Genomic DNA, 14048 nt, shown 5'->3' with positions numbered 1-14048 from the left:
ATCCATTAAGAGAGAATTATCTTAATGGTCTAAATATACCTCACATAGCAATTCCATTGGTATTTAAAGTTTATAGATATATGTCTATATCGTTATTTTTCAGCAAATGCAATCCTCACGCAAGGCCATAGAGAGACTTCTAAATTGATTGACAATTTGGATTTGAAATAATTGCTTGGAAACTTCAAACCCTCTATTGAAAATAAAGAACTGAGTCTCCCTTCACCCATAATAAATAAATAAATAAATAAACCCTTGAACCACCACATTTGAACTTTTGATTGGATCGAGCAAACACGTTTTCAACTTCATACGATAACAACATATGTTAATAATAAAAATCATTCTAATAGGAGTCCATTGATCATAAGGTCACATCACTTAAAGATGAACAATTCTCTCTACAAGTGAGTTGGGAGAAACTTTCTCCAACAAACAAAAGTCTAAAAATCATACAAAATTGTTAGAACTTGGTGTTTACCCGAAAAGAAAGAGGGTAAGGACTTTTAAGATGGCACATTAATTAAAAAAATAGTCAAAGCTCTTATTATGGCGCTAGTTTGTAATGTGGAAATTCCTTTTGAACCTAAAACTTGTAGAGGTGATGGTCATGTATATCATCATCATCAATAAATGTTGCAAGATCCAACGCAATCCAATTTCCTCATCTCATCAAATAAACTTGGGAAAATTACATGATTACCCATTTATGAGTTTTCGTACACAAAATTACCCATAAAAAGTTTTAGTTAACAAAAATACCCAAAATTAGGTTTGAGTTTACAAAACTACCCATCCAAAGTTTTAGTTAACAAAAATACCCAAAATCAGTTTTTGGTTTACAAAACTACCCAAAATAGTGATTCTTCATCTTCCACATATAATCATGTATTTTTTTATGACTAAAAATTTTAGTGGGTATTTTTGTAAACCCAAATTCAATTTTAGGTATTTTTGTTAATTTAAACTTTAAGTGGGTAATTTTGTAAAGGGAAACCTAATTTTGGGTATTTTTTTTAACTGAAACTTTTGGTGGACAATTTTGTAAAGAGAAACCCAGAAGTGGGTAATCATGTAATTTTCCCAATAAACTTCCAAAAAACTTGTGTAAACGTTAATGCAACTTTAATATATTAACAATTGAGAAGTAAAATGGTAGATGTCCTGATATATAGTGGTTCATGTAGGAGAGTTTGGACCTTCGAAAGGTTGTATTTGATATGTATTCTCAGTAGGTCTAGAACGTATTCTGAAAGCCAAAAAATAAAGAAAAATTTAATTTCAGATCCTCTTCTTCCCCTCCTCTACCTTTGAAACTTCATTTATGAATAATCCAAGGTTGTGTTTGATATGCATTCTTGGCATAGATTCAAAGACTATTACGTATTCTGAAAGCTAAAAAATAAAAAATGAAATAAAATAAAGGAATTTCGATCTCCTTCCTACCCTTCTCTACCCCCTCACGGGCCACACCTCCAAAAGAAAATCTGATATAGAACATGTCCTTGGGAAAAAACCCTGATAAGACCCAATCAGATTTTCCCTATATTAGCCAGATGTAAAATATGTTGGCAATGCATGTATTAGCTCATTATATGTATTTTACAATTATTAAAACTATTTGTCCAAAGTCTCACTTTCAACCATTTTCGAAGTCTCTATGTACCTGCATCGCAGTGCCTTTGGCGTAAAATAATATCATTGAATAGAGGGTGATGCGGAAACTGTGATTATAATATTCAAAGGCCGACTAAGTTTCCTGGGGGATGCTATTAAGACTTGTAAGGATGTCTTAAACTAATTGAGCTATGATGGAATTAAAAGACTTACCATATTCATATTTATAATAAAAAAAAAATAGATTAAAGTTCTTGGGCTGGATCGTAGTGCTACATTGCGTGTTTTGGTCAATGAAAACACACATGGAGGCATTGACCAAGGGGGTTACGAAGGTCATTTCAAATTTTCTATGTCTGGGCGTAGCCCTTACATCCCACTCAGTAAACACTCTTCCTAATAAAATATTACTTGTGATAGAAAGGGTTCAAGAAGTAGTATAGAGGAGGGACTGGTTATTTCCATGCTCTGATCCCCTTAATTTCCCGTACATTCTTGTGAAATATTTGAAGGATTTCATCCTTTCAGAAAAAAAATGAACCACAGGGAGAAAAGGGAAAAAAAGGGCATGGAGAGAACCATTACCTATAATTATTATTATTATTATTTTAATAAAATATCAAGAAACAAGACTGCTAAGTGAGCCACAAAGTAAGGAAAACTGATATGGAGATGGCTTTGTCGTTTATATTTGGGGGAAGAGTCTTCTATTCAGGAGAACAGTCCTATGCCAGCATGGGGACAATGGGTGTATACGCAAAAGTATCAATAGGGTTGGGGCAGTCAATTTGCATCATCTTAAGTCTGGGCGCAATATGTTCACTCCTTAATGGTCTTTTTTCCTTTGAGGAGGGGTCCCTAAAAAGTAGTGTGACCCCTATGCTAGAACTAGGCCAATTGAGGCACCGACTAAAGTATCAACAGAATTGGAATTTTCTCCTTTCACGAGGGCAGAGCAGTGATTTTGTCCTCTTTTTTTGTCTAGGTGTAGGGGTCATGCTGCATTTTAGACTTCTTTATCATTTGTTTATATATATATATATATATATATATATTTATTTATTTATGGGAGTAGGGAGTGTCTAATGACACTTCTATGTGTATTTAGAACTTGACATCTTCTCTTAGTTGCTTCTTGTCTTATTCCCAAAAAAGTTTGTAAGATAAGGGCATAAGGGATTTTCAAAAATAAGTTGAAAATGACATATCATAATATCATTATCAAAAGTTGTCATTGTCATGCAAGCACACATGTACAATGACAATGTAACTCTCATTCGGAGAAAAAAAAAAAATCATACCTAAATGGCAAAAATGTAAGATCACAAATTACTTGACACCTTGAGGGGTGTCAATAAAAAAATCCCAATATGTAAATTGGCAAAGATAGATTTATCAATTTAAGAGAAGATAAACGATACACTATATGAGGAATTGATGAAAATTAAAATTTAATTAATGGAACTATTAAAATTATTTATAATCTACTATCTACTTATTATCTAGATTCATATATGTAGTCAGTATAATTTATGATATATCAAGTAGTTATATAAACTGCTAATTGAATTAGTTTAAAAGCAATAATATAATTAAATAAAGGAGATTTTTTTTTTTTTTTTGAGGAGTGTGGCTCATCCATGTGCGTGGGACCAATGAGAGCATATACAAAAATATCAACAGGGACATCATATTGCATTTCATAGGGGGTAGGTTGGTCATTCCCCCCTGCATCTGAGTATAAGGGGCTACACTCCCCCTGCAAAAATCATTTTCCCTTCAATAAATTACAAATTTTGGACATTTTGTCTAAACATTGCATGAATCAGTACTACACATTTTGATTTTCTATGATTTTCATATCATGCACATCATGTGTGAATAGCTGACCCAAGACCAAGAAACTAAGAAGGCATCAAGATCATGGCCTCCAAATTAATGCCTACTCACAAATCTTCCAGAGTTTCTTACACGTTAAACCCAAAGTTAATCCAAGTCAAAAAATTAATATTTACAATATACTAATGCATGCTAATCAAGAATGATCAACTAAATCTTACTTGCTTTGGTGATTTGTTATCAAAACATAATCCAATTTTTTTTAAGATGCCATTACACTTGCCATGATGAGTGTAAAGATAACTAATAGATTCTGTCAATAAATTTTGGGGTATAATGTCTTGTATTCTATTACATGGATTTGCGGGCTGATTTCAAAAGGTTTAAGGAATTTTTTTGGGTAATATGTACCTATATAATGTTGCTATATATAATATGAGAGAAGCATGAGGATCAGTCATTGTAATTCTATTCTCCATTGGTAATAAAGTAGAGATCATCTTACCGGAGGCGTGGACATAGGCAATCTTGATAAACGATGTAAATTTTTACATTGTGTGATTTTCATTCCTCTTTACATTGTTTTAAATTCTCGTTTCTAAAAAACATTCCTAGATGAAACTTGACCCAAAAAAATAATTAGATATTACAACATGAGAATCAAAGGAATAGGTAATGACTATATTACCCTAGTATTGCTATTCCAGACCAAAGATCTTCCAGAATGGACAATGTAGGAATACCCTAATCAATCTCATGTTCACACAATGGGAAAAGCATTAAGGGGTTATTTTGATCAATGAGACAGCTTGAACAATGGTACTAATTTAAAAATAGAAACGCGCTTGTGAATCACAAGTTGTGATGCTTTTCTTCTTCCCTGGTCTAAGGAAGACTAGAATTCTCAAGAGCATATATATCAGGTCTCCTTCCAAGTTTCCTGACACATTGACATGACACTTCAACATTTTTTAATGAAAGATCATTCTTACATTATTATATCACTTTAGATAATTGCTCAGTTCTCATCCAAATATCTAGAAAATCCACAAAGTGGGGATGAGATATCTAGAGGGAGAAGCTAGCTAGCAAAGACAAAAGAGATTATTAGAGGAGTGAAACAAGGAAACTAGGCAAAGAATTTAAAGGTGTGGGAACCACATCCAATCATCAATCCACTTCAGAATCACAGCAGCTTCTGAAATCACAATGGATTAATGCGCTCTTGAAGAAGCCATTGGACTTTCATGGGTTCCACATTAGTGGATGTTGATAGCTGTAATCTGACCTATGTACTTTTCAAATTGTAAGTTAATTGGAGCTTTCCATTAATATATGTGAACGAGTGAAGAAATGAGAAAGGAAGGTTCACACTAGAGCTAGCTAGGCTACTTCAGTTTGGGCTTTGGACTACTAAGATCTAAGGGTCAAGTCAATCAGCCTAAGGTGGACAAGGTACAATTGATATTCCAATCAGGAAGGATGTTCCACAATTCCACACACGTCTGTGGAGCTAAAATGAAAGGACCCTGTGATGGGGTCATCGGGTACTAAAAAGGCACAAGCCTCTTTCTATCTGGATTGGATAAGGAATTCAAACCTGATAGAGGGATTCCTTGTTGGCCTCTTCGAATGAGCCTATATTAAATTAGATACCTTTCTTGGCTTCTAGCTTTTGTCATAGAATAGCTTTCGAAAGCAATGGAATCGGTAAAGTACTACTAATAGGAGGCTTAAGATCGGTGTCGGTGGAATAGCAATTGGGCAGTGAGGCAAGGGCATTAAGCCTAGATAAGATATAAGGTTGTTTTATAAAGAATGAACAAAAGGTGGTATTAGCAATATCTTTAATGGAAACTTGGATAGAAACTCAAATTGTTTGAACAGGTAGCCTCCAAATTAAGTCCATTCCCATATGTAAGAATTCTTCCAAACAAGGTTGCCAAGCGGTGAGATAGAGCTTTAAAAATTCAAATGCATATATATATATATATATATATATTTTAGTAAAAAATTCAAATGTATAGGAGAATACATGATAGCACGCGAACAGAGTACTAGAAGCATGAATCGATGTATATACCTGCGGAAGAATGCCACTAATGGAGGATATTGGTTGAATTAGATCTATCCAACAGTCAATTTCCACTCATAGTTCCCCCTACCTCACACATGCGGGAACCTCGTGCTTCGAGTACGCTTTTTATATACATATGGAAAGGCCAGCTGGGATACACCCAAGGCCTTAGCAAAAAAACCACGAAACCCAACCTTGGGCCTGAAAATCTCAACCCCAACTAGAATGCGAAATCCAGCCCTTTCATGTAGTGATAGACTCTTACCAAACCCCTTACCGATCAGCGATAAGGAATTAGGTCTTACTTGCTTTAGTGATTAGTTATTAGACATCTACTATTACTTCTAAAGACACCATTACACTTGCCATGATGTGTGTAAATATAACCTATGGATTCTGTCAAAACTGTTGGGGTTATCATGTATTGTATTATGTCACATGGATTTGTCGGTTGATTATGAAGGGTTGTAGAGTCCGTCTAAGAACATTTAGGGTTTTATAGGTTTTCTAGTAAAGTGGACCTACATAATGATGCTAACTATGAATTGTAGCGAGTTCATTCTAAGCAATCTGAGAGAAGCATGAGGACATGGAATTATGACCCTATTCTCCATTGATAGCGAGGAAGATGAAATATAATTGTAGTCGTAGGAAACCTTACTGAACCATGTAAGTCATTGTATTATATGTGATTGATTGTTTGCGATTTTTATTCTTTTCTGTATCGTTTTAGATTTCGTTTTCACAAAAACATTCCTAATTGGAACTTAAAAAAAGAAAAATGGGTATTAAAATATGATATTATTTTGATATGAGAATGAAGGGAATAGGTAATGACTAAATTTCCCCTACTATTGCTATTCTCCAGACCAAAGATCCTCTAGAATGGACAATGTATAAATACCCTAAGCAATCTCATGTTCACACAATGGGAAAAGAATTTAAGGGTACGTATATTGATCAATGAGACTTAAAACGGTGGAATTGATTTAAAGTTAGAAACACGCTTGTGAATCACAAGTTGTGATGCTTTTCTTCTTCCCTGGTCTAAGGAAGACATGAAATCTTTACAGCATATCAGTTCTCCTTCCAAGTTTCTTGGCTTATTAACATGAGTAACATTTTTTTTTTTTATGAAAGACATGATTCTTACATTATTAGATCAATGAAAGAATATCTAGAAAATCCACGTGGGAGATGAGATATGATGAGAGAGAAGCTAGCTAGTTAAGAAAAAACAGATTATAGAGGTGTGAAACAAGGAAACTAGGCAAAGAAGTAAAGGCTGTGGAAAGTTGGAACCACCTCCAATCATCAATCCACCACAGAATCACAATGGTACCATGGATTCCTACCCAGTGAAGGGGTCGCTGCTGTTGGACTTCCGTGGGTTCCACATTATTGGATGTTGATAAGTCCTCTGACCTGTATAAACTTTTCAAATTTAAAGCAATAATATGTGAACGATTGAAGCAATGAGAAAGGAAATTCACAGTAGTGGCTAGTTTTGACTGGACTAACCACTAAGATCTAAGGGTCAAAAGCCAAGACCACTCAATAGGAGAAGGATGTTCCACACGTCTATGTTACTGTCCTCATAATATTCTCTCCGGAGAAGTAGTAGACCCAAAACAAGGAACCTATCAAAAAATTTATCAGATGAGTCATCCCATTCTCATTTCTTATCTTGACACTCATCAGATGAGTCACCTATCTCCGCTTCTTACAATGACGTTGCACATAAGTTGCATCAGTTTACATTCTCCCATTTGACCTATATTGTCATGCCACATAGAAAATACAAGCTTAAACTGAATATGTAATTATACAAAATTTATTTTATTAAAAAAAAAAAAATTCAAAGTGTTCAAGATGAAAACTTCAACCTGTACGTGACTATAATTTAATTGAACAAGAGATTTTTTTTTTTTTTTGGTAGGAATTGAACAAACACAACATTTTTTTATCAACCAAACCAAATATTTAGGCTGCATTTGGTATGCATTCTTATTCTGAGAATGTATATTCTCATTCTCATATTCTAAAACGCATTCCTAACTAAGAATGAGAACATCGTTTGGATACACTTATTTGCCAAATGCATTCTTAATTTTAAAATGCTCATATTCCTTGACAACATTTCATCGAACAACTCGTAGGCATTAGAATAATCAAAACTACAGCAAACATACAAGGGACAAGTTGATGATCGATCTCAACAAACCAGTTATCAATCCATCTGAGCATATACAATTGCCCATTTTTTGTTACTGATCTTGTGACCACAATAAAACACATCCAGGTTAGTAGGGTCCCATGTCAACTGCCAAACTAGCATTCCACCTGAGCATATACATTGTGGGATACCGTTCCAATCCATGGCTCTAATCTCACTACCTTTTAAAGTAAATTGGATTGCACGATATGGAAACCAAAATCCAATGAGGAAATTTCCTACAAAATTGGGAAATAACTACTCAACACTAAATCCTCAGCTAATTTCTGCAGAAACTGGAAATGGAACAAAACCGATGCTCTTCCCCTGGCTGAAAGGTCAGATCTGCATTATCAGTATCTTGGAGCTGGACAGAAAATACCAAAGCATGAGAGTTTATCCATGGCTTCAATGATGGAACACAAAAATAAGATTAAAGATATAAAAAGTAAAAGATTATGAGCCATGTGTTACCTCCACCAATTGTTGCTTCAGGCAACCGTTCAATTGAGTACTTATGCTGAGTGATATACATGATTGGCACACCAGGTATCTGTTTATTATCATATAATTTCATGTAAGAGGTTTTTTTTTTTGGCGGGGTGGGGAGAAAAATGATGTGATAGTTGAGTTTCACACAGCAAAAAAGAGAAGTTAAAATAATATTAAACTAATGTGCTATACCTTGCGAATCCTCCGCTTCAAGTCTCGATCACATGTGGCAACGATGTAACACTTATGCTGTGAAGCAAAATGGGCTCTATAAATTACTAAATTCCTCCAGAAAATAGGCAGGAGAAAACACAGAATATTTAACCATCCTATATAATTAGATATTTAGATGTTATCATTGGAACAAGAAACATTATAAATTTTTCAAATGATAGTTTGGTGAGAACAAGAAAGAGAGGCCACAGCATTTTTTTTTTTAATATATATATATATATATAGCCACAGCATGACAAAGGACCCAAATTGTGAAAGCATGAAAGATAGAATACTTTCCTTAAAACAGAGAGTTCTTATTGCTTCTATGTGTATGCGCTACCAACTTGGGAAACCATCAAACACACAGAATATAACACCAAATATTGAGTGGGTCAAATCATATACCTGAGTAACTCTATCAACAATGCAATCATCAGCATAAGTTCCTTTGTGAGTACAAGGCAGTCTCTCAAATCGAGGATCCTTGGCAATCCTATAAAAAGAAATTAGAAAAAGGATGCATGAGAAATTTGGGCAGCTACTGGTAAGATCTAAAACATCCTAACCTAGAGGTTTATACTTCTTTATCTATCTTATTTTTCTTATTTAAATTTTTAAAATAAGGATCCTTTTTATAATCCAGGTAACAAGAATTATTCTACATACCACACCTTCTGATGAGTTAAAAATAAAAACATTCGTGAATGTAAACCATTCATCTTATAACTTATAAAGTAAAGGTATTGGATTCGTCAGATCCTTTCTTCAATTAGATGTTAATGTGAATGAACCATAACTATGTAATCCTATTTCTAATAGATTGACCCCAAAATAGCATATCCAAATTATAAGAAATCCTAGGGAAGCACTTGGGCCAAATTCAGGCTCACCTTTGATCCAAACTTAGCCAGGCTGGGCCTGGTCGGACTCAGGTTGGTTCAAATTTTACCAATTTCTAAACCAGGCAACCCAACTTGCACCCTATCCAAATCCTTGTGTGTAGAACATGCACTCTGACAACCTAATATCCAATGTTCTGAAACCATTTGACCCATAAAAAACACTGGTGGAAGTTCATCAATTCAATCACCAAGTTCATCAGTTCAATCACCAGGATTGGATGATTCCACCAATGAAAGAATGAAAAATAGAGATCAGAATCTCTAAGCTATTCCACGAAGCGAGGGGGAGGGGGGAGAAAGAAGAATGAAAAGTTGAGCATAGGATCCTATTCATGCACGACGGGAAGTTTACCTTAGGGAGATCAAGATCCCAACCCAGTGGTTGATGCATGACAAGAAGATTTGAGTTCTCAAGCTTCATGCAGGTCAAGAGGTCAAGAAGATTGAGGTCTCAAGCTTCACTTCCTCTAGGTAAATGGAGACATCTTAAAAGATGACAAAGAAGGAAAAGATGAGGAAGACAATTGGTCATGCGGGAGGCAGAATTATCAATGTCTCTTATTGACCTTTTTAGCATTTTTATTTACCAAAAATTAAAAGTAGAATTTGATAGGATATAGATGCTATTGTTAACAAAAATAATCTCAAACAGTCAACCTCTGGTTGATAAGAAGAAGATGAAGCCTCAAAGCCGGGGGTGGGGAATTGCAGAGACAGAAGATAAAGCTTGCAGTAAGCCATAAAGAGAATAACAAAAATTAACCAGTGTGCCAGTAAACCACCATCAGCAGCATCACTATAGAAGATCCCATCCTCTGCCATCCTCCCAAACTCCCATATATAAAATTTGAAGACCGAAAAAAATTTGGGTTTAGGCCTTGGAATTTGTTCTTAGTCTTGAGAGAGAGAGAGAGAGATTTCCAAAAGTTGAATAGAAGGAACATCTATGTTATTATCGACTAAAAACCTCTCTCAACAGGACAAAGTTCTAGGAACACAAGTACATGCACACATACTTGCCGCAAAAGAGATTCTCAATAATCAAAATGAAACATACCTGAGAGCTACACGGTACTTCTGACCTAACTTCTCCAGTTCTGCCATGACACAGTCGGTGATGCAGGGGGTACCTATAAAATGTAAAAAAGAATAAATACATAAACAAGGGGCAACCAAACGAAGCAATTGGATAGATGAGTAAATGAAGCAACGTTGTAAGCATGGAATGACCACAGGGAGTCTATAACAGATGAGTCATGACCCCCACCTAGTACAGGTTAAAATTATTGGGGGCCACCAAGATATGTGATAAGATTGTTTCATGTTGCTCAAAATTTCTTTTCATATAAACACCATTTTAAACTACCCAAAAGAATGCAGTGTACTAAGACATTGAGGTCATCTAATTGTGGCCAACCATGTGGCACCATCCATATGTCAGCCAAGGACACAACCGTAAAGATTAAATATGCCAGAATATAATTAATCCTTTCAACGTAGAAAAGAGATGTCTTAAGATTTCCATACTCAGAAGTTGGCAATGACACCACAGTAATACATAACAAATATTTAAGAACATGGACATAACATAATTAGTTGAATGTACACTTATGTAAGAGGAACCTCACATTTTGCATATAAACAGTCCATCATTGCTTTCTCCAAATCCAACTGCATCAAGAACCAGAGAAGTACAATTCAAGCAGAATGATTAGTAAATATGCTTGAAGAAACTGGAGGAAAATACAAATGTATGATTTAAGGTATTTCTTATAAGGATTCTGCACTATTTCTTCATGATTGAACTTTACTTTCTTTCATCTATCCATCTTGCAAATGCTAAAGAGAATCAACCCGTTGTGCGCATTAACGTGAAACCAACAGGATAATAAAACAACACAATCATAGCCCTCAAATCAAGTAAGCGGCTAACGTTCTGTAAAATAGAAATAAGGAGAAAAAAGCTACCCAGTCATATGCTCCTGAGCCCAGACACAGGAGCCCCCCCCCCATGTTGGATGCCTCAATGCACACTCCAATTGGTCCCAGTGCTGGTGCAGGAGCCACGTGACCAGGTAGCATTCTATATCCCTAGAAATAATTACCAAATGATCAAATCCAGCTAATAGCAAAGCTTTTGAAGGTTTCACCTTATTTTGAATGGAAAAATTGATGAAGTTGGTGTCAACCAAAACCCGATAAGGAGGTCCCAGGGCAGTGTTATGTTTGAAGAAAAGTGCAGAAGAAACATTTGGCCTAGCATACAAATAAGTGACAACAGCATTAAAGAGGGAAAAACCATAAATTTTTTATAAACTATATATTCCCAGAAAACATGAAGAAAATCGCATACACATTTCTGGGGAGTTTCTCCTTTTCAAGATCTTTCTTATTGGGGTTTAGAATCTCTTCTTTATGTCTGAATCCAAACAGAGATGGTAAGATCAATTAGCAAAAAGAAGAGGAAAAATAAATGAATCACAAAAATATTGAAGATCATTTATCAAGGAAGAAAGATCAACTAACTTCCGAAGTGTTTTTGAGCTTATAAGCTTTTTCATTACTGCAAACTTTGGAGTTTTTCTTGCTCTCGCCATCCCTAAAAGAACAAAAATAAAGTTTCAGCCTTTACATTCTTCGTTTTAAGCAAAGGGTTGTAGATACACTACAACAAAAAGGACTATAACTCTGGTTTGTACAATTATACATGTTTCTTCAACTCACATAAATCATTAACTAAATAATACATCTAAAATAAAATACATTCGTTACATAACTGGTTAACATCCAAAATACATATAAATCTCTAACATGTTCATCATCCAATCACTTAAATTCAAAATATATCTAAAATAAAAATCATATTCATCATCCGAATCACTTAAATCCAAAATACATCAATAATCTAACCCTAGAAAATTCGACTCTATCAGCAATTCATATTTGTATGCTAGGGGGAAAATTACTAGAGTAGACTGATAGTTGAGTGCTCGTTATTGTTCGGATCATGAATGCATCCGAGCTTCCTAGGATTTATGTTGTTGGGGAAATCTACAAGGGTTTTACCCGCTTTTTTATTGACTATATTTGAGTCTTTGGGGTTCTTCAAATAAATTTTATGTATTTTTTGTAGGAGTTCTTCATACAATCAATATTAACAAAACTAGCACTTAACATCATTTGAATAAATACTAAAGATAAAACCATAAATTGTTTATCACTTCACCTTGTTGAGATGAAGAAGCATTATGAATTCCTAAAGATGAGCAAATCTTTTGTAGTGGTGACTCATAGTGACCACTAGAATCATCAATTACTTATCACACATATATAGATAACATCATAACAAAGAATTATTCTCAAAGCAAATAATAGATAAAGATGATGACCAATAAGTTATAATACATAATGAAAATTCTCTAAAAATAAAAGTAACTCTTAAGATAAGTAGTTTAATGTGTGCACCTTCAAATATTTATATTACTCGTCCTACTGGTCATAAAGAAAGCGTGTAAGATTTGTAATGCAACGCTCATAATATAGTTTCCATCATATCAACCTTACTTTTAGAGATTTTTCATTGTCTATTATAATTTATTAGTCATCATTTTTAACACTAATTTGCTTTGAGAATAAACATTTGTTATCAATATAATTAGTGAAAGTTACTTGATGATTCTAATAGTCATGATGAATCACCACTACAAAGGATTTTCTCCTCTTTAGGAAATCATAATGCTTCTTCATCACAACAAGGTAAAATGATATACAACTTAAAGTTTTGTCATGAATAATTATTAAATAATTATTAAGTACTAATTTATTAATATTTATTTCATTAAGAACCCCAAAGACTCAGATATAGTCAATCAAGAAGGTGGTAAGACCCCATCAGAGTTCCCGACAAAAGCTTGGGAAGCTTGGACGCAGTCAAGATCCGAACAAGAAGGAGCCTTCAACTACTAGTCTACTCTAGCAATTTTTATTCCTTTAGTATACAAAATAAGAATTGCCGATGGAGTTGTAGGTAAGATTGTTGATATATTAGATATTTTGGATTTAAGTGACTCGGGTGATGAGTATCATTTTTTACTTTAGATGTATTTTGAATTTAAGTGATTTGGATGATAAACAAAATTTAGGCATTTCTATGTATTTTAGATGATAAACAGTTATGTATCATGTATTGAATGGATTAAGTAGGTTCAAATATTTATACCGGACAAAATCTGTGGCTATAAATTTTAATCTACAGTTATAGATTTTCCTAACAAAAATCCACAACTAAAGAGTTCACAAATTAAAACATCCATCATTATAGACTTTGTTGCACAAAAATCTGCAATTAAAGCCTGTAGCTACAAGTTTCCTAACAAAAACCTTCCAACTAATATACACAGTTATAGCTTTTGCCGCTCAAATCTGCAACTAAATTCATAGCTACATGTCTTCATATTCATAGCTACATGTCTTCATATTAAAAATCCGCAACTACAGCTTTTGCTGTGCAAAATTCAGCAACCACAGCTACAAATTTAGAGTGTGAAAAATCCACAACTACAAAGTACCCTTTTTGCGGTAGGCAATCCGCATGCTTTGCTCTTCTTTTTCAGACACATTTGGCATGGTGCAAGAACCTTGTTCAGAGACGTTTTTGCTGGGATTGACCCAGATTTGGATGCTCAAGTAG

General features: G+C 34.4%; 1 protein-coding gene across 2 annotated transcripts in view; it reads right to left on the bottom strand.

Annotated features, from left to right (window-relative positions):
• Positions 1–7672: 7672 nt before the first annotated feature.
• LOC122059186 (rRNA-processing protein FCF1 homolog) overlaps positions 7673–14048 on the bottom strand; it is a 9508-nt gene continuing 3132 nt past the window's right edge. For both annotated transcript variants that reach the window (XM_042621867.1, XM_042621868.1), the window contains exons 2-10: positions 11885–11957; positions 11712–11777; positions 11509–11614; positions 10987–11029; positions 10416–10488; positions 8862–8949; positions 8433–8489; positions 8223–8301; positions 7673–8115 (exon numbers count right to left, since the gene is read on the bottom strand). In XM_042621867.1, coding sequence (XP_042477801.1) covers positions 8102–8115; positions 8223–8301; positions 8433–8489; positions 8862–8949; positions 10416–10488; positions 10987–11029; positions 11509–11614; positions 11712–11777; positions 11885–11955 — 597 coding nt within the window. In that variant the 5' untranslated portion in view covers positions 11956–11957 and the 3' untranslated portion in view covers positions 7673–8101. The remainder of the gene's footprint in view (positions 8116–8222; positions 8302–8432; positions 8490–8861; positions 8950–10415; positions 10489–10986; positions 11030–11508; positions 11615–11711; positions 11778–11884; positions 11958–14048) is intronic.

The sequence above is a fragment of the Macadamia integrifolia genome, chromosome 13, assembly GCF_013358625.1.
Source record: "Macadamia integrifolia cultivar HAES 741 chromosome 13, SCU_Mint_v3, whole genome shotgun sequence".
Classification (NCBI taxonomy): Eukaryota; Viridiplantae; Streptophyta; class Magnoliopsida; order Proteales; family Proteaceae; genus Macadamia; species Macadamia integrifolia.
Note: the sequence above shows the minus strand (reverse complement) of the source record. Positions and strands in the feature narration are given on the sequence as shown.